Source organism: Hemiscyllium ocellatum (genome assembly GCF_020745735.1).
Source record: "Hemiscyllium ocellatum isolate sHemOce1 chromosome 38 unlocalized genomic scaffold, sHemOce1.pat.X.cur. SUPER_38_unloc_3, whole genome shotgun sequence".
Taxonomy (NCBI): domain Eukaryota; kingdom Metazoa; phylum Chordata; class Chondrichthyes; order Orectolobiformes; family Hemiscylliidae; genus Hemiscyllium; species Hemiscyllium ocellatum.
The window spans coordinates 406,737-426,736 of record NW_026867521.1 but is presented as its reverse complement, the minus strand read 5'-3'; the positions used below and the strand labels follow the sequence as shown (position 1 = coordinate 426,736).

Here is a 20,000-nt window from a genome sequence, read left to right as displayed (position 1 = left end):
CTCAGTGTTTGGGAGCCTCCTGTGAAGCGCTTCTGTGCTGATTCCTCCGGCATTTATAGTGGTTTGTCTCTGCCGTTTCCAGTTGTCAGTTGCTGTCCGCTGCAGTGGCCGGTATATCGGGTCCAGGTCGATGTGTTTGTTGATAGAATCTGTGGATGAGTGCCATGCCTCTAGGAATCCCCTGGCTGTTCTCTGTTTGGCTTGTCCTATAATAGGAGTGTTGTCCCAATCAAATTCATGTTGCTTGTCATCTGCGTGTGTGGCTACTAAGGATAGCTGGTCGTGTCGTTTCAGGGCTAGCCCCAAAGGACTGGCCATACTCCCATACATCAGGAGCGTTTCAGAACTGACAGCCAGACTGCTGCGACCACTAGGACTCATAACAGCACACAAACCAACAGCCACTCTCAGACAACAACTCACCAGAACAAAGGAGCCGATACCCAGCAGGAGCAAAACCAATGTAGTGTACAAAATCCCATGCAAGGACTGTACAAAACACTACATAGGACAAACAGGAAGACAGCTAACAACCCGCATCCATGAACACCAACTAGCCCTGAAACGACACGACCAGCTATCCTTAGTAGCCACACACTCAGATGACAAACAACATGAATTCGATTGGGACAACACTCCTATTATAGGACAAGCCAAACAGAGAACAGCCAGGGGATTCCTAGAGGCATGGCACTCCTCCACAGATTCTATCAACAAACACATCGACCTGGACCCGATATACCGGCCACTGCAGTGGACAGCAACTGACAACCGGAAATGGCAGAGACAAACCACTATAAATGCCGGAGGAAACATCACAGAAGCGCTTCACAGGAGGCTCCCAAGCACTGAGGGTGTCACCTAGACAGGGGACGAAACGTCTGCAACACAAACTCCCAGCTCGGCGAACAGAACCACAACAACGAGCACCCGAGCTACAAATCTTCGCACAAACTTTGAATTAAGCTTCTCTCGGCTTCTGCAAGATCCCAGTAAATTGATCAATTCCATATGGATCACGTTGAAAGTCAACTGCTTCCAAATCTATGAATCCCCTTAACATTCCACTCTTCAAACAAATGTTGCAGGGAATTTTATTTTTCTCTCTGTAATGTCGCCATGAATCTGAGGCAAAGGTCTGCAGGAATGTGGAACCTTACACTGTCTGAGTGACAACCTCGCTTCTGTGCTCATAAAGTTTTGGCAATTTGCTCACTCGTTTCACAGCCAGACTCTGTGGAACGGTCACTCCCCTCATTGGTACGGAATGGCTACAGGTGTAAATCCGGGAATTCCTGCCGTGACGGCACTGCGGGTGACCCAGCTCTGCAAGAGCTACACTTCGAGAGAGTAGCTGACCTTCACCTTCTGCAGGGTAATTACTGACAGGCGATAAATGCTGCTCCAGCCAGCGGCACCCTCGTGTCTTGGGATGGAAACGATGGTGTGAAACCTGAAAGGGTTCAGAAAAGATTTACAAGGAGGTCAGAGGGTCTGAGCTACAGGGAGAGGCTGAACAGGCTGGGGCTGTTTTCCCTGGAGCGTCGGAGGCTGAGGGGTGACCTTATAGAGGTTTATAAAATCATGAGGGGCATGGAGAGGGTAAATAGACAAGGTCTTATCTCCCTGGGGTGGGGGAGTCCAGAACTAGAGGGACATAGGTTTAGGGTGACAGGGGAAAGATATAAAAGGGACCTGAGGGGCAACGTTTTCCCCCAGAGGGTGGTACGTGTATGGGATGAGCTGCCAGAGGATGTGGTGGGGGCTGGTACAATGACAGCATTTAAGAGGCATCTGGATGGGGACATGGATAGGAAGGATTTGGAGGGATATGGGCCGGGTGCTGGCAGGTGGGACTAGATTGGGTTGGGATATCTGCGTCAGTATGGACGGGATGGGTGAAGGGCCTGTTTCTGTGCTGCACAGCTCTGTGACTCTGTGATATCTGGGTCAGCATGGGACGGGTTGGACCGAAGGGCCTGTTTCTGTGCTGTATGACTCTGTGATATCTGGGTCAGCATGCATGGGTTGGGCCGAAGGGCCTGTTTCTGTGCTGTACAGCTCTGTGACTGTGTGATATCTGGGTCAGCATGCACGGGTTGGGCCGAAGGGCCTGTTTCTGTGCTGCACATCTCTATGACTCTATGACCTTTTTTGTTTCCAAAGTGCAAGACCTCGCACTTGCTCACGTTGAATTCCATCAGCCATTTCCTGGACCACTCTCCCAAACTGTCTAGATCCTTCTACAGCCTCCCCACTCCCTCAGTCCTACCTGCCTGTCCACCTAACTTCGTATCATCTGCAAACTTCGCTAGAATGCCCCCAGTCCCTTCACCCAGATCGTTAATATATAACGGGAACAAACTATCCTCGCGGTAACACCAATACCTCCTCCTCAATTGCAAAATTGCCAGCTTGGGATTCCTTAGCTGCTTCCTGTTTCACTGTCGTCCTTTTATAAGCTTCGAGGAGAATGTGAGGACTGCAGATGCTGGAGGTCAGAGCTGAAAACGTGGTGCTGGAAAAGCGCAGCAGGTCAGGCAGCATCCGAGGAGCAGGAGAGAGGACGTTTCGGGCATGAGCCCTTCATCCGAAACGTCGATTCTCCTGCTCCTCGGATGCTGCCTGACCTGCTGCGCTTTTCCAGCACCACGTTTTCAGCTTTTAACCGCTGCCTGGAAAACTCTCCAGCTCCGTTGAATCGTTCTCTAAAAGTTGACACGCAGCCCGAATGGGTGGTCTCTGAATTCTAACTTATTAATGTCTCCCTGATTAATTTTTTTAAAGATATTTTCATTAGAAATTCAACATTTTTGCAAGCTTACAAAAATAAACGAAACTCTCAAACACAAACATTGATATAGAATTAAATCAAATATACAAGAGTCAAAATTTAACAAAGGGAAAAAATAATACCAAAATAGAACAAAAAAACTCAACTCTCTCCTAATCTAACCTACAACTAACCAGAGTGTATATTTAAGTCTCTGACATGCTCAGAGTGCGTTAACATCAGATGTAATAAAACCCATATTCATGTGGGATTCCTCTCCTAAGGGGGCCCGGACCAGCCAGGTTTGTAATCGTCATTAAATAAAAGCCCTCGTTAGAGTGGCCGAGATATCTGTGTTTACGTCATTCAAGAAGAGCTGCCATATTTTATAAAATAATCCAGTCTTTCGGTGCACCATATTTGTAAGGAAGTCAAGGGCAGTATATCCCATAATTAATCCGTGCTGAGTCAATTTTAACCGTCCTCTTACTTCATGCCCAGAAATTAATCCAAACGGACTGAATTTGGTCCATTCATTCGGTGCCTCTCTGATCGGGAAATGCACAAATGGTCCCCCCTTATCCCAATCATCTGGATAATCCCGACACTCGGCCCTCATCATGGTCTACAGTGTTTGATGCCCCCTGCACTCCAAGGTGTCTTTGTCCAGCCAAGGACCAGAGATGGATAGATTCTTGTCTTGAGGAGTTAAGGGCTACGGGGAGACCGCTGGTAAGTGGAGTTGAAATGCCCGTCAGTTGAGAATGTGTTGCTGGTTAAAGCGCAGCAGGTCAGGCAGCATCCAAGGGACAGGAAATTCGACGTTTCGGGCATAAGCCCTTCATCTTATTTCCTGTTCCTTGGATGCTGCCTGACCTGCTGTGCTTTAACCAGCAACACATTCTCAGCTCTGATCTCCAGCATCTGCAGACCTCACTTTTTACCCTTGAAATGTCGATCAGCCATGATTAAATGGCGGGTGGACTCGATGGGCCGAATGGCCTTACTTCCACTCCTATGTCTGATGGACCTGACCGTTAAGCGGATAATTCCTGCTAAGTTTTACTTCCCTAAAATGTAGCCCCTCGCGTTGATCGAGGTTAACCTCTGAATTGCTGACACTGACTGGTCTTGCCGTGGTGCTAGGTAAATGCAGTCACGGGGGAACGTTTGACTCAGGCAGTCAGTCGGTCCCGAGGGGAGGCATTAACAAGGACGACTTGGGCTCCTCTCACGGTTACCTACACCTCCAGGCAGCGGAGGTGGCCACCCAGGCAGCGGAAGAGGCGTTTCAGAGGGTCCGGGAGGCAGTGGGAGATCAACTCTTCGCACAGTGAGTGACACAGGGAGCTGGGCGCGGGGGTGGGAGGGGAGTGGGGGGGAGGGGGGGGAGAGGGAGGGGAGAGAGAGAGGGAGAGGGGGGCAGAGAGCGGGGGAGGTGGGGAGAGGGAGAGGGGGGGGGGGAGTGAAAGGGACAGCAGAGAGAGAAGGACAGAGGGAGCAATCTCCCAGAGCACGGTCTCCATCGAAACTAACCCCAGCTCTTCACCCGGTATCTGACCCCGTACTGTCCCTGTCCCTGGGATAGGGGGGACAGTGTAGAGGGAGCTTTACTCTGTATCTAACCCCGTGCTGTCCCTGTCCCTGGGATAGGGGGGACAGTGTAGAGGGAGCTTTACTCTGTATCTAACCCCGTGCTGTCCCTGTCCCTGGGAGGGTTTGATGGGGGGACAGTGTAGAGGGAGCTTTACTCTGTATCTAACCCCGTGCTGCCCCTGTCCCTGGGAGTGTTTGATGGGGGGGACAGTGTAGAGGGAGCTTTACTCTGTATCTAACCCCGTGCTGTCCCTGTCCCTGGGAGTGTTTGATGGGGGGACAGTGTAGAGGGAGCTTTACTCTGTATCTAACCCCGTGCTGTCCCTGTCCCTGGGCGTGTTTGATGGGGACAGTGTAGAGGGAGCTTTACTCTGTATCTAACCCCGTGCTGTCCCTGTCCCTGGGAGTGTTTGATGGGGGGACAGTGTAGAGGGAGCTTTACTCTGTATCTAACCCCGTGCTGTCCCTGTCCCTGGGAGTGTTTGATGGGGACAGTGTAGAGGGAGCTTTACTCTGTATCTAACCCCGTGCTGTCCCTGTCCCTGGGAGTGTTTGATGGGGGACAGTGTAGAGGGAGCTTTACTCTGTATCTAACCCCGTGCTGTCCCTGTCCCTGGGAGTGTTTGATGGGGGGACAGTGTAGAGGGAGCTTTACTCTGTATCTAACCCCGTGCTGTCCCTGTCCCTGGGAGTGTTTGATGGGGGGACAGTGTAGAGGGAGCTTTACTCTGTATCTAACCCCGTGCTGTCCCTGTCCCTGGGAGTGTTTGATGGGGGACAGTGTAGAGGGAGCTTTACTCTGTATCTAACCCCGTGCTGTCCCTGTCCCAGGGAGTGTTTGATGGGGGACAGTGTAGAGAGAGCTTTACTCTGTATCTAACCCCGTGCTGTCCCTGTCCCTGGGAGTGTTTGATGGGGGGACAGTGTAGAGGGAGCTTTACTCTGTATCTAACCCCGTGCTGTCCCTGTCCCTGGGAGTTTTGATGGGGGTACAGTGTAGAGGGAGCTTTACTCTGTATCTAACCCCGTGCTGTCCCTGTCCTGGGAGTGTTTGATGGGGGGACAGTGTAGAGGGAGCTTTACTCTGTATCTAACCCCGTGCTGTCCCTGTCCCTGGGAGTGTTTGATGGGGGGACAGTGTAGAGGGAGCTTTACTCTGTATCTAACCCCGTGCTGTCCCTGTCCCTGGGAGTGTTTGATGGGGGGACAGTGTAGAGAGAGCTTTACTTTGTATCTAACCCTGTGCTGTCCCTGTCCCTGAGAGTGTTTGATGGGGGGACAGTGTAGAGGGAGCTTTACTCTGTATCTAACCCCGTGCTGTCCCTGTCCCTGGGAGTGTTTGATGGGGGGACAGTGTAGAGGGAGCTTTACTCTGTATCTAACCCCGTGCTGTCCCTGTCCCTGGGAGTGTTTGATGGGGGGACAGTGTAGAGGGAACTTTACTCTGTATCTAACCCCATGCTGTCCCTGTCCCTGGGAGTGTTTGATGGGGGGACAGTGTAGAGGGAGCTTTACTCTGTATCTAACCCCGTGCTGTCCCTGTCCCTGGGAGTGTTTGATGGGGGGACAGTGTAGAGGGAGCTTTACTCTGTATCTAACCCCGTGCTGTCCCTGTCCCTGGGAGTGTTTGATGGGGGGACAGTGTAGAGGGAGCTTTACTCTGTATCTAACCCCGTGCTGTCCCTGTCCCTGGGAGTGTTTGATGGGGGACAGTGTAGAGGGAGCTTTACTCTGTATCTAACCCCGTGCTGTCCCTGTCCCTGGGAGTGTTTGATGGGGGACAGTGTAGAGAGAGCTTTACTCTGTATCTAACCCCGTGCTGTCCCTGTCCCTGGGAGTGTTTGATGGGGAGACAGTGTAGAGGGAGCTTTACTCTGTATCTAACCCCGTGCTGTCCCTGTCCCTGGGAGTGTTTGATGGGGGGACAGTGTAGAGGGAGCTTTACTCTGTATCTAACCCCGTGCTGTCCCTGTCCCTGGGAGTGTTTGATGGGGGGACAGTGTAGAGGGAGCTTTACTCTGTATCTAACCCCGTGCTGTCCCTGTCCCTGGGAGTGTTTGATGGGGGGACAGTGTAGAGGGAGCTTTACTCTGTATCTAACCCCGTGCTGTCCCTGTCCCTGGGAGTGTTTGATGGGGGGACAGTGTAGAGGGAGCTTTACTCTGTATCTAACCCCGTGCTGTCCCTGTCCCTGGGAGTGTTTGATGGGGGACCGTGTAGAGGGAGCTTTACTCTGTATCTAACCCCGTGCTGTCCCTGTCCCTGGGAGTGTTTGATGGGGGGACAGTGTAGAGGGAGCTTTACTCTGTATCTAACCCCGTGCTGTCCCTGTCCCTGGGAGTGTTTGATGGGGGGACAGTGTAGAGGGAGCTTTACTCTGTATCTAACCCCGTGCTGTCCCTGTCCCTGGGAGTGTTTGATGGGGGGACAGTGTAGAGGGAGCTTTACTCTGTATCTAACCCCGTGCTGTCCCTGTCCCTGGGAGTGTTTGATGGGGGGACAGTGTAGAGGGAGCTTTACTCTGTATCTAACCCCGTGCTGTCCCTGGGAGTGTTTGATGGGGGACAATGTCGAGGGAGCTTTACTCTGTATCTAACCCCGAGCTGTCCCTGTCCCTGGGAGTGTTTGATGGGGGACAGTGTAGAGGGAGCTTTACTCTGTATCTAACCCTGTGCTGTCCCTGTCCCTGGGAGTGTTTGATGGGGGACAGTGTAGAGGGAGCTTTACTCTGTATCTAACCTCGTGCTGTCCCTGTCCCTGGGAGCATTTGATGGGGGACAGTGTAGAGGGAGCTTTACTCTGTATCTAACCCCGTGCTGTCCCTGTCCCTGGGAGTGTTTGATGGGGGACAATGTCGAGGGAGCTTTACTCTGTATCTAACCCCGAGCTGTCCCTGTCCCTGGGAGTGTTTGATGGGGGACAGTGTAGAGGGAGCTTTACTCTGTATCTAACCCCGTGCTGTCCCTGTCCCTGGGAGTGTTTGATGGGGGGGACAGTGTAGAGGGAGCTTTACTCTGTATCTAACCCCGTGCTGTCCCTGTCCCTGGGAGTGTTTGATGGGGGGACAGTGTAGAGGGAGCTTTACTCTGTATCTAACCCCGTGCTGTCCCTGTCCCTGGGAGTGTTTGATGGGGGGACAGTGTAGAGGGAGCTTTACTCTGTATCTAACCCCGTGCTGTCCCTGTCCCTGGGAGTGTTTGATGGGGGGACAGTGTAGAGGGAGCTTTACTCTGTATCTAACCCCGTGCTGTCCCTGTCCCTGGGAGTGTTTGATGGGGGACAGTGTAGAGAGAGCTTTACTCTGTATCTAACCCCGTGCTGTCCCTGTCCCTGGGAGTGTTTGATGGGGGGACAGTGTAGAGGGAGCTTTACTCTGTATCTAACCCCGTGCTGTCCCTGTCCCTGGGAGTGTTTGATGGGGGGACAGTGTAGAGGGAGCTTTACTCTGTATCTAACCCCGTGCTGTCCCTGTCCCTGGGAGTGTTTGATGGGGGGACAGTGTAGAGGGAGCTTTACTCTGTATCTAACCCCGTGCTGTCCCTGTCCCTGGGAGTGTTTGATGGGGGGACAGTGTAGAGGGAGCTTTACTCTGTATCTAACCCCGTGCTGTCCCTGTCCCTGGGAGTGTTTGATGGAGGGACAGTGTAGAGGGAGCTTTACTCTGTATCTAACCCCGTGCTGTCCCTGTCCCTGGGAGTGTTTGATGGGGGGACAGTGTAGATGGAGCTTTACTCTGTATCTAACCCCGTGCTGTCCCTGTCCCTGGGAGTGTTTGATGGGGGGACAGTGTAGAGGGAGCTTTACTCTGTATCTAACCCCGTGCTGTCCCTGTCCCTGGGAGTGTTTGATGGGGGGACAGTGTAGAGGGAGCTTTACTCTGTATCTAACCCCGTGCTGTCCCTGGGAGTGTTTGATGGGGGACAATGTCGAGGGAGCTTTACTCTGTATCTAACCCCGAGCTGTCCCTGTCCCTGGGAGTGTTTGATGGGGGACAGTGTAGAGGGAGCTTTACTCTGTATCTAACCCTGTGCTGTCCCTGTCCCTGGGAGTGTTTGATGGGGGACAGTGTAGAGGGAGCTTTACTCTGTATCTAACCTCGTGCTGTCCCTGTCCCTGGGAGCATTTGATGGGGGACAGTGTAGAGGGAGCTTTACTCTGTATCTAACCCCGTGCTGTCCCTGGGAGTGTTTGATGGGGGACAATGTCGAGGGAGCTTTACTCTGTATCTAACCCCGAGCTGTCCCTGTCCCTGGGAGTGTTTGATGGGGGACAGTGTAGAGGGAGCTTTACTCTGTATCTAACCTCGTGCTGTCCCTGTCCCTGGGAGCATTTGATGGGGGACAGTGTAGAGGGAGCTTTACTCTGCATCTAACCCCGTGCTGTCCCTGTCCCTGGGAGTGTTTGATGGGGGACAGTGTAGAGGGAGCTTTACTCTGTATCTAACCCCGTGCTGTCCCTGTCCCTGGGAGTGTTTGATGGGGGACAGTGTAGAGAGAGCTTTACTCTGTATCTAACCCTGTGCTGTCCCTGTCCCTGGGAGTGTTTGATGTGGGGACAGTGTAGAGGGAGCTTTACTCTGTATCTAACCTCGTGCTGTCCCTGTCCCTGGGAGTGTTTGATGGGGGACAGTGTAGAGGGAGCTTTCCCCTGTATCTAACCCCGTGCTGTCCCTGTCCCTGGGAGTGTTTGATGGGGGGGACAGTGTAGAGGGAGCTTTACTCTGTATCTAACCCCGTGCTGTCCCTGTCCCTGGGAGTGTTTGATGGGGGGGACAGTGTAGAGGGAGCTTTCCCCTGTATCTAACCCCGTGCTGTCCCTGTCCCTGGGAGTGTTTGATGGGGGGGACAGTGTAGAGGGAGCTTTCCCCTGTATCTAACCCCGTGCTGTCCCTGTCCCTGGGAGTGTTTGATGGGGGGGACAGTGTAGAGGGAGCTTTCCCCTGTATCTAACCCCATGCTGTCCCTGTCCCTGGGAGTGTTTGATGGGGGGGACAGTGTAGAGGGAGCTTTCCCCTGTATCTAACCCCGTGCTGTGACCCCCCCCAGGTTTTTGAACATTGACCCCCCCCTGTCGCTGGGGTTTGTGATTGACACGAGTTGGGAAATGTCGGAGTTTCTCCGGGATATTCAGGAGAGAATCGTTTCCATCGTGGGAATGGCCCCAGTGCCATCGTCCTACATCGCAGTCACCTTCAATGAATCAGGTTAGTAACACCCCGTTACTCCCCGGGACACCCCGTAACTCCCCGGGACACCCCGTAACTCCCCGGGACACCCCGTTACTCCCCGGGACACCCCGTAACTCCCCGGGACACCCCGTAACTCCCCGGGACACCCCGTTACTCCCCGGGACACCCCGTAACTCCCCGGGACACCCCGTAACTCCCCGGGACACCCCGTTACTCCCCGGGACACACTGTAACTCCCCGGGACACCCCGTTACTCCCCGGGACAGCCCGTTACTCCCCGGGACACCCCGTAACTCCCCAGGACACCCCGTAACTCCCCGGGACACCCCGTAACTCCCCGGGACACCCCGTTACTCCCTGGGACACCCCGTTACTCCCCGGGACAGCCCGTTACTCCCCGGGACACCCCGTAACTCCCCGGGACAGCCCGCAACTCCCCGGGACAGCCCGTTACTCCCCGGGACACACTGTAACTCCCCGGGACACCCCGTAACTCCCCGGGACACACTGTAACTCCCCGGGACAGCCCGCAACTCCCCGGGACACCCCGTAACTCCCCGGGACACCCTGTAACCCCCCGGGACACCCTGTAACTCCCCGGGACACACTGTAACTCCCCGGGACACCCCGTTACTCCCCGGGACACCCCGAAACTCCCCGGGACACTCTGTAACTCCCCGGGACACCCTGTAACTCCCCGGGACACCCCGTAACTCCCCGGGACACACTGTAACTCCCCGGGACACACTGTAACTCCCCGGGACACTCTGTAACTCCCCGGGACAGCCCGTAACTCCCCGGGACACTCTGTAACTCCCCGGGACACCCCGTAACTCCCCGGGACACACTGTAACTCCCCGGGACACCCTGTAACTCCCCGGGACACTCTGTAACTCCCCGGGACAGCCCGTAACTCCCCGGGACACACTGTAACTACCCGGGACACCCTGTAACTCCCTGGGACACCCTGTAACTCCCCGGGACACTCTGTAACTCCCCGGGACACCCTGTAACTCCCCGGGACACTCTGTAACTCCCCGGGACAGCCCGTAACTCCCCGGGACACACTGTAACTCCCCGGGAAACCCTGTAACTCCCCGGGACACACTGTAACTCCCCGGGACACCCTGTAACTCCCCGGGACACTCTGTAACTCCCCGGGACACCCTGTAACTCCCCAGGACACACTGTAACTCCCCGGGACACTCTGTAACTCCCCGGGACACACTGTAACTCCCCGGGACACTTTGTAACTCCCCGGGACACACTGTAACTCCCCGGGACACCCTGTAACTCCCCGGGACAGCCCGTAACTCCCCAGGACACACTGTAACTCCCCGGGACACCCCGTAACTCCCCGGGACACCCCGTAACTCCCCGGGACAGCCCGTAACTCTCCGGGACACCCCGCAACTCCCCGGGACACCCCGTAACTCCCCGGGACACCCCGTAACTCCCCGGGACACCCCGCAACTCCCCGGGACACCCCGTAACTCCCCGGGACAGCCCGCACCTCCCCGGGACACCCCGTAACTCCCCGGGACACCCCGCAACTCCCCGGGACACCCCGTAACTCCCCGGGACAGCCCGCAACTCCCCAGGACACCCTGTAACTCCCCGGGACACCACGTAACTCCCCGGGACAGCCCGTAACTCCCCGGGACACCCCGTAACTCCCCGGGACACCCCGCAACTCCCCGGGACACCCCGTAACTCCCCGGGACAGCCCGCAACTCCCCGGGACACCCCGTAACTCCCCGGGACACCCCGTAACTCCCCGGGACACCCTGTAACTCCCCTGGACACACTGTAACTCCCCGGGACACCCTGTAACTCCCCGGGACACCCCGTAACTCCCCGGGACACCCTGTAATTCCCCGGGACACCCCGTTACTCCCCGGGACACCCCGAAACTCCCCGGGACACCCTGTAACTCCCCTGGACACACTGTAACTCCCCGGGACACCCTGTAACTCCCCGGGACACTCTGTAACTCCCCGGGACACCCTGTAACTCCCCAGGACACCCCGTAACTCCCCGGGACACACTGTAACTCCCCGGGACACTCTGTAACTCCCCGGGACACACTGTAACTCCCCGGGACACTCTGTAACTCCCCGGGACAGCCCGTAACTCCCCGGGACACACTGTAACTCCCCGGGACACCCTGTAACTCCCCGGGACACTCTGTAACTCCCCGGGACACTCTGTAACTCCCCACGACAGCCCGTAACTCCCCGGGACACACTGTAACTCCCCGGGACACCCTGTAACTCCCTGGGACACCCTGTAACTCCCCGGGACACTCTGTAACTCCCCGGGACACCCCGTTACTCCCCGGGACACCACGAAACTCCCCGGGACACCCTGTAACTCCCCTGGACACACTGTAACTCCCCGGGACACCCTGTAACTCCCCGGGACACTCTGTAACTCCCCGGGACACCCTGTAACTCCCCAGGACACCCCGTAACTCCCCGGGACACACTGTAACTCCCCGGGACACTCTGTAACTCCCCGGGACACACTGTAACTCCCCGGGACACTCTGTAACTCCCCGGGACAGCCCGTAACTCCCCGGGACACACTGTAACTCCCCGGGACACCCTGTAACTCCCCGGGACACTCTGTAACTCCCCGGGACACTCTGTAACTCCCCGCGACAGCCCGTAACTCCCCGGGACACCCTGTAACTCCCCGGGACACCCTATAACTCCCCTGGACACACTGTAACTCCCCGGGACACCCTGTAACTCCCCGGGACACCCCGTAACTCCCCGGGACACCCTGTAACTCCCCGGGACACCCCGTTACTCCCCGGGACACCCCGAAACTCCCCGGGACACCCTGTAACTCCTCTGGACACACTGTAACTCCCCGGGACACCCTGTAACTCCCCGGGACACTCTGTAACTCCCCGGGACACACTGTAACTCCCCGGGACACCCTGTAACTCCCCGGGACACACTGTAACTCCCCGGGACACCCCGTTACTCCCCGGGACACCCCGAAACTCCCCGGGACACTCTGTAACTCCCCGGGACACCCTGTAACTCCCCGGGACACCCCGTAACTCCCCGGGACACACTGTAACTCCCCGGGACACACTGTAACTCCCCGGGACACTCTGTAACTCCCCGGGACAGCCCGTAACTCCCCGGGACACTCTGTAACTCCCCGGGACACCCCGTAACTCCCCGGGACACACTGTAACTCCCCGGGACACCCTGTAACTCCCCGGGACACTCTGTAACTCCCCGGGACACTCTGTAACTCCCCGGGACAGCCCGTAACTCCCCGGGACACACTGTAACTACCCGGGACACCCTGTAACTCCCTGGGACACCCTGTAACTCCCCGGGACACTCTGTAACTCCCCGGGACACCCTGTAACTCCCCGGGACACTCTGTAACTCCCCGGGACAGCCCGTAACTCCCCGGGACACACTGTAACTCCCCGGGAAACCCTGTAACTCCCCGGGACACACTGTAACTCCCCGGGACACCCTGTAACTCCCCGGGACACTCTGTAACTCCCCGGGACACCCTGTAACTCCCCGGGACACACTGTAACTCCCCGGGACACTCTGTAACTCCCCGGGACACACTGTAACTCCCCGGGACACACTGTAACTCCCCGGGACACCCTGTAACTCCCCGGGACAGCCCGTAACTCCCCAGGACACACTGTAACTCCCCGGGACACCCCGTAACTCCCCGGGACACCCCGTAACTCCCCGGGACAGCCCGTAACTCTCCGGGACACCCCGCAACTCCCCGGGACACCCCGTAACTCCCCGGGACACCCCGTAACTCCCCGGGACAGCCCGCACCTCCCCGGGACACCCCGTAACTCCCCGGGACACCCCGTAACTCCCCGGGACAGCCCGTAACTCCCCGGGACACCCCGTAACTCCCCGGGACAGCCCGCAACTCCCCGGGACACCCTGTAACTCCCCGGGACACCACGTAACTCCCCGGGACAGCCCGTAACTCCCCGGGACACCCCGTAACTCCCCGGGACACCCCGCAACTCCCCGGGACACCCCGTAACTCCCCGGGACAGCCCGCAACTCCCCGGGACACCCCGTAACTCCCCGGGACACCCCGTAACTCCCCGGGACACCCTGTAACTCCCCTGGACACACTGTAACTCCCCGGGACACCCTGTAACTCCCCGGGACACCCCGTAACTCCCCGGGACACCCTGTAACTCCCCGGGACACCCCGTTACTCCCCGGGACACCCCGAAACTCCCCGGGACACCCTGTAACTCCCCTGGACACACTGTAACTCCCCGGGACACCCTGTAACTCCCCGGGACACTCTGTAACTCCCCGGGACACCCTGTAACTCCCCAGGACACCCCGTAACTCCCCGGGACACACTGTAACTCCCCGGGACACTCTGTAACTCCCCGGGACACACCTTAACTCCCCGGGACACTCTGTAACTCCCCGGGACAGCCCGTAACTCCCCGGGACACACTGTAACTCCCCGGGACACCCTGTAACTCCCCGGGACACTCTGTAACTCCCCGGGACACTCTGTAACTCCCCGCGACAGCCCGTAACTCCCCGGGACACACTGTAACTCCCCGGGACACCCTGTAACTCCCTGGGACACCCTGTAACTCCCCGGGACACTCTGTAACTCCCCGGGACACCCCGTTACTCCCCGGGACACCCCGAAACTCCCCGGGACACCCTGTAACTCCCCTGGACACACTGTAACTCCCCGGGACACCCTGTAACTCCCCGGGACACTCTGTAACTCCCCGGGACACCCTGTAACTCCCCAGGACACCCCGTAACTCCCCGGGACACTCTGTAACTCCCCGGGACAGCCCGTAACTCCCCGGGACACACTGTAACTCCCCGGGACACCCTGTAACTCCCCGGGACACTCTGTAACTCCCCGGGACACTCTGTAACTCCCCGGGACACACTGTAACTCCCCGGGACACTCTGTAACTCCCCGGGACAGCCCGTAACTCCCCGGGACACCCCGTAACTCCCCGGGACACTCTGTAACTCCCCGGGACAGCCCGTAACTCCCCGGGACACACTGTAACTCCCCGGGACACCCTGTAACTCCCCGGGACACACTGTAACTCCCCGGGACACTCTGTAACTCCCCGGGACACACTGTAACTCCCCGGGACACTCTGTAACTCCCCGGGACAGCCCGTAACTCCCCGGGACACACTGTAACTCCCCGGGACACCCTGTAACTCCCCGGGACACCCTGTAACTCCCCGGGACACTCTGTAACTCCCCGGGACACTCTGTAACTCCCCGGGACACCCTGTAACTCCCCAGGACACCCCGTAACTCCCCGGGACACTCTGTAACTCCCCGGGACAGCCCGTAACTCCCCGGGACACACTGTAACTCCCCGGGACACTCTGTAACTCCCCGGGACAGCCCGTAACTCCCCGGGACACACTGTAACTCCCCGGGACACCCTGTAACTCCCCGGGACACCCTGTAACTCCCCGGGACACTCTGTAACTCCCCGGGACACACTGTAACTCCCCGGGACACTCTGTAACTCCCCGGGACACCCTGTAACTCCCCAGGACACCCCGTAACTCCCCGGGACACTCTGTAACTCCCCGGGACAGCCCGTAACTCCCCGGGACACACTGTAACTCCCCGGGACACCCTGTAACTCCCCGGGACACACTGTAACTCCCCGGGACACTCTGTAACTCCCCGGGACACACTGTAACTCCCCGGGACACTCTGTAACTCCCCGGGACAGCCCGTAACTCCCCGGGACACACTGTAACTCCCCGGGACACCCTGTAACTCCCCGGGACACTCTGTAACTCCCCGGGACACCCTGTAACTCCCCAGGACACCCCGTAACTCCCCGGGACACTCTGTAACTCCCCGGGACAGCCCGTAACTCCCCGGGACACACTGTAACTCCCCGGGACACCCTGTAACTCCCCGGGACACTCTGTAACTCCCCGGGACACTCTGTAACTCCCCGGGACACACTGTAACTCCCCGGGACACTCTGTAACTCCCCGGGACAGCCCGTAACTCCCCGGGGCACCCCGTAACTCCCCGGGACACTCTGTAACTCCCCGGGACAGCCCGTAACTCCCCGGGACACACTGTAACTCCCCGGGACACCCTGTAACTCCCCGGGACACACTGTAACTCCCCGGGACACTCTGTAACTCCCCGGGACACACTGTAACTCCCCGGGACACTCTGTAACTCCCCGGGACACCCTGTAACTCCCCAGGACACCCCGTAACTCCCCGGGACACTCTGTAACTCCCCGGGACAGCCCGTAACTCCCCGGGACACACTGTAACTCCCCGGGACACTCTGTAACTCCCCGGGACAGCCCGTAACTCCCCGGGACACACTGTAACTCCCCGGGACACCCTGTAACTCCCCGGGACACCCTGTAACTCCCCGGGACACTCTGTAACTCCCCGGGACACACTGTAACTCCCCGGGACACTCTGTAACTCCCCGGGACACCCTGTAACTCCCCAGGACACCCCGTAACTCCCCGGGACACTCTGTAACTCCCCGGGACAGCCCGTAACTCCCCGGGACACACTGTAACTCCCCGGGACACCCTGTAACTCCCCGGGACACACTGTAACTCCCCGGGACACTCTGTAACTCCCCGGGACACACTGTAACTCCCCGGGACACTCTGTAACTCCCCGGGACAGCCCGTAACTCCCCGGGACACACTGTAACTCCCCGGGACACCCTGTAACTCCCCGGGACACTCTGTAACTCCCCGGGACACTCTGTAACTCCCCGCGACAGCCCGTAACTCCCCGGGACACACTGTAACTCCCCGGGACACCCTGTAACTCCCTGGGACACCCTGTAACTCCCCGGGACACTCTGTAACTCCCCGGGACACCCTGTAACTCCCCGGGACACTCTGTAACTCCCCGGGACACACTGTAACTCCCCGGGACACCCCGTAACTCCCCGGGACACACCGTAACTCCCCGGGACACCCTGTAACTCCCCGGGACACCCCGTAACTCCCCGGGACACACTGTAACTCCCCGGGACACCCCGTAACTCCCCGGGACACCCTGTAACTCCCCGGGACAGCCCGCAACTCCCCGGGACACCCCGTAACTCCCCGGGACACCCTGTAACTCCCCGGGACACCCTGTAACTCCCTGGGACACACTGTAACTCCCCGGGACACCCCGTAACTCCCCGGGACACCCTGTAACTCCCCGGGACAGCCCGCAACTCCCCGGGACACCCCGTAACTCCCCGGGACACCCCGTAACTCCCCGGGACACCCTGTAACTCCCCGGGACACCCCGTAACTCCCCGGGACACCCCGTAACTCCCCGGGACACCCTGTAACTCCCCGGGACACACCGTAACTCCCCGGGACACCCTGTAACTCCCCGGAACACCCCGCAACTCCCCGGGACACACCGTAACTCCCCGGGACACCCCGTAACTCCCCGGGACACACTGTAACTCCCCGGGACAGCCCGTTACTCCCCGGGACACCCTGTAACTCCCCGGGACACACTGTAACCCCCCGGGACACTCTGTAACTCCCCGGGACACTCTGTAACTCCCCGGGACACCCTGTAACTCCCCGGGACACACTGTAACCCCCCGGGACACTCTGTAACTCCCCGGGACACACTGTAACTCCCCGGGACACACTGTAACCCCCCGGGACACTCTGTAACTCCCCGGGACACCCCGTTACTCCCCGGGACACCCTGTAACTCCCCGGGACACCCTGTAACTCCCCGGGACACCCTGTAACTCCCCTGGACACACTGTAACTCCCCGGGACACCCCGTAACTCCCCGGGACACCCTGTAACTCCCCGGGACACCCCGTTACTCCCCGGGACACCCCGAAACTCCCCGGGACACCCTGTAACTCCTCTGGACACACTGTAACTCCCCGGGACACCCTGTAACTCCCCGGGACACACTGTAACTCCCCGGGACACTCTGTAACTCCCCGGGACACACTGTAACTCCCCGGGACACCCTGTAACTCCCCGGGACACACTGTAACTCCCCGGGACACCCCGTTACTCCCCGGGACACCCCGAAACTCCCCGGGACACTCTGTAACTCCCCGGGACACCCTGTAACTCCCCGGGACACCCCGTAACTCCCCGGGACACACTGTAACTCCCCGGGACACACTGTAACTCCCCGGGACACTCTGTAACTCCCCGGGACAGCCCGTAACTCCCCGGGACACTCTGTAACTCCCCGGGACACCCCGTAACTCCCCAGGACACACTGTAACTCCCCGGGACACCCTGTAACTCCCCGGGACACTCTGTAACTCCCCGGGACACTCTGTAACTCCCCGGGACAGCCCGTAACTCCCCGGGACACCCTGTAACTCCCCGGGACACTCTGTAACTCCCCGGGACACTCTGTAACTCCCCGGGACAGCCCGTAACTACCCGGGACACCCTGTAACTCCCTGGGACACCCTGTAACTCCCCAGGACACTCTGTAACTCCCCGGGACACCCTGTAACTCCCCGGGACACTCTGTAACTCCCCGGGACAGCCCGTAACTCCCCGGGACACACTGTAACTCCCCGGGACACCCTGTAACTCCCCGGGACACACTGTAACTCCCCGGGACACTCTGTAACTCCCCGGGACACTCTGTAACTCCCCGGGACACCCTGTAACTCCCCGGGACACTCTGTAACTCCCCGGGACACCCTGTAACTCCCCGGGACACACTGTAACTCCCCGGGACACCCTGTAACTCCCCGGGACACCCTGTAACTCCCCGGGACACTCTGTAACTCCCCGGGACACCCTGTAACTCCCCGGGACACTCTGTAACTCCCCGGGACACTCTGTAACTCCCCGGGACACCCTGTAACTCCCCGGGACACTTTGTAACTCCCCGGGACACACTGTAACTCCCCGGGACACCCTGTAACTCCCCGGGACAGCCCGTAACTCCCCAGGACACACTGTAACTCCCCGGGACACTCTGTAACTCCCCGGGACACTCTGTAACTCCCCGGGACAGCCCGTAACTCCCCGGGACACACTGTAACTCCCCGGGACACCCTGTAACTCCCCGGGACACACTGTAACTCCCCGGGACACACTGTAACTCCCTGGGACACCCCATAACTCCCCGGGACACCCTGTAACTCCCCGGGACACACTGTAACTCCCCGGGACACCCTATAACTCCCCGGGACACTCTGTAACTCCCCGGGACACCCTGTAACTTCCCGGGACACCCCGCAACTCCCCGGGACACACTGTAACTCCCCGGGACACCCTGTAACTCCTCTGGACACACTGTAACTCCCCGGGACACCCTGTAACTCCCCGGGACACACTGTAACTCCCCGGGACACTATGTAACTCCCCGGGACACACTGTAACTCCCCGGGACACCCTGTAACTCCCCGGGACACACTGTAACTCCCCGGGACACCCCGTTACTCCCCGGGACACCCCGAAACTCCCCGGGACACTCTGTAACTCCCCGGGACACTCTGTAACTCCCCGGGACAGCCCGTAACTCCCCGGGACACTCTGTAACTCCCCGGGACACCCTGTAACTCCCCGGGACACCCTGTAACTCCCCGGGACACCCCGTAACTCCCCGGGACACACTGTAACTCCCCGGGACACACTGTAACTCCCCGGGACACTCTGTAACTCCCCGGGACAGCCCGTAACTCCCCGGGACACTCTGTAACTCCCCGGGACACCCCGTAACTCCCCGGGACACACTGTAACTCCCCGGGACACCCTGTAACTCCCCGGGACACTCTGTAACTCCCCGGGACACACTGTAACTCCCCGGGACACTCTGTAACTCCCCGGGACAGCCCGTAACTCCCCGGGACACTCTGTAACTCCCCGGGACACCCTGTAACTCCCCGGGACACACTGTAACTCCCCGGGACACCCTGTAACTCCCCGGGACACTCTGTAACTCCCCGGGACACTCTGTAACTCCCCGGGACAGCCCGTAACTCCCCGGGACACACTGTAACTACCCGGGACACCCTGTAACTCCCTGGGACACCCTGTAACTCCCCGGGACACTCTGTAACTCCCCGGGACACCCTGTAACTCTCCGGGACACTCTGTAACTCCCCGGGACAGCCCGTAACTCCCCTGGACACACTGTAACTCCCCGGGACACCCTGTAACTCCCCGGGACACACTGTAACTCCCCGGGACACCCTGTAACTCCCCGGGACACTCTGTAACTCCCCGGGACACACTGTAACTCCCCGGGACACTCTGTAACTCCCCGGGACACTCTGTAACTCCCCGGGACACTTTGTAACTCCCCGGGACACACTGTAACTCCCCGGGACACCCTGTAACTCCCCGGGACAGCCCGTAACTCCCCGGGACACACTGTAACTCCCCGGGACACTCTGTAACTCCCCGGGA

General features: G+C 58.6%; 1 protein-coding gene across 1 annotated transcript in view; it reads left to right on the top strand.

Annotated features, from left to right (window-relative positions):
• The window catches only part of LOC132808759 (von Willebrand factor A domain-containing protein 7-like), an 82,926-nt gene that overhangs the window by 7,164 nt on the left and 55,762 nt on the right, over window positions 1–20,000 (top strand). Inside the window, exons 5-6 of the mRNA XM_060822203.1 lie at window positions 3,920–4,106; window positions 9,415–9,572. Of these exons, the coding sequence (XP_060678186.1) occupies window positions 3,920–4,106; window positions 9,415–9,572 (345 nt within the window). The remainder of the gene's footprint in view (window positions 1–3,919; window positions 4,107–9,414; window positions 9,573–20,000) is intronic.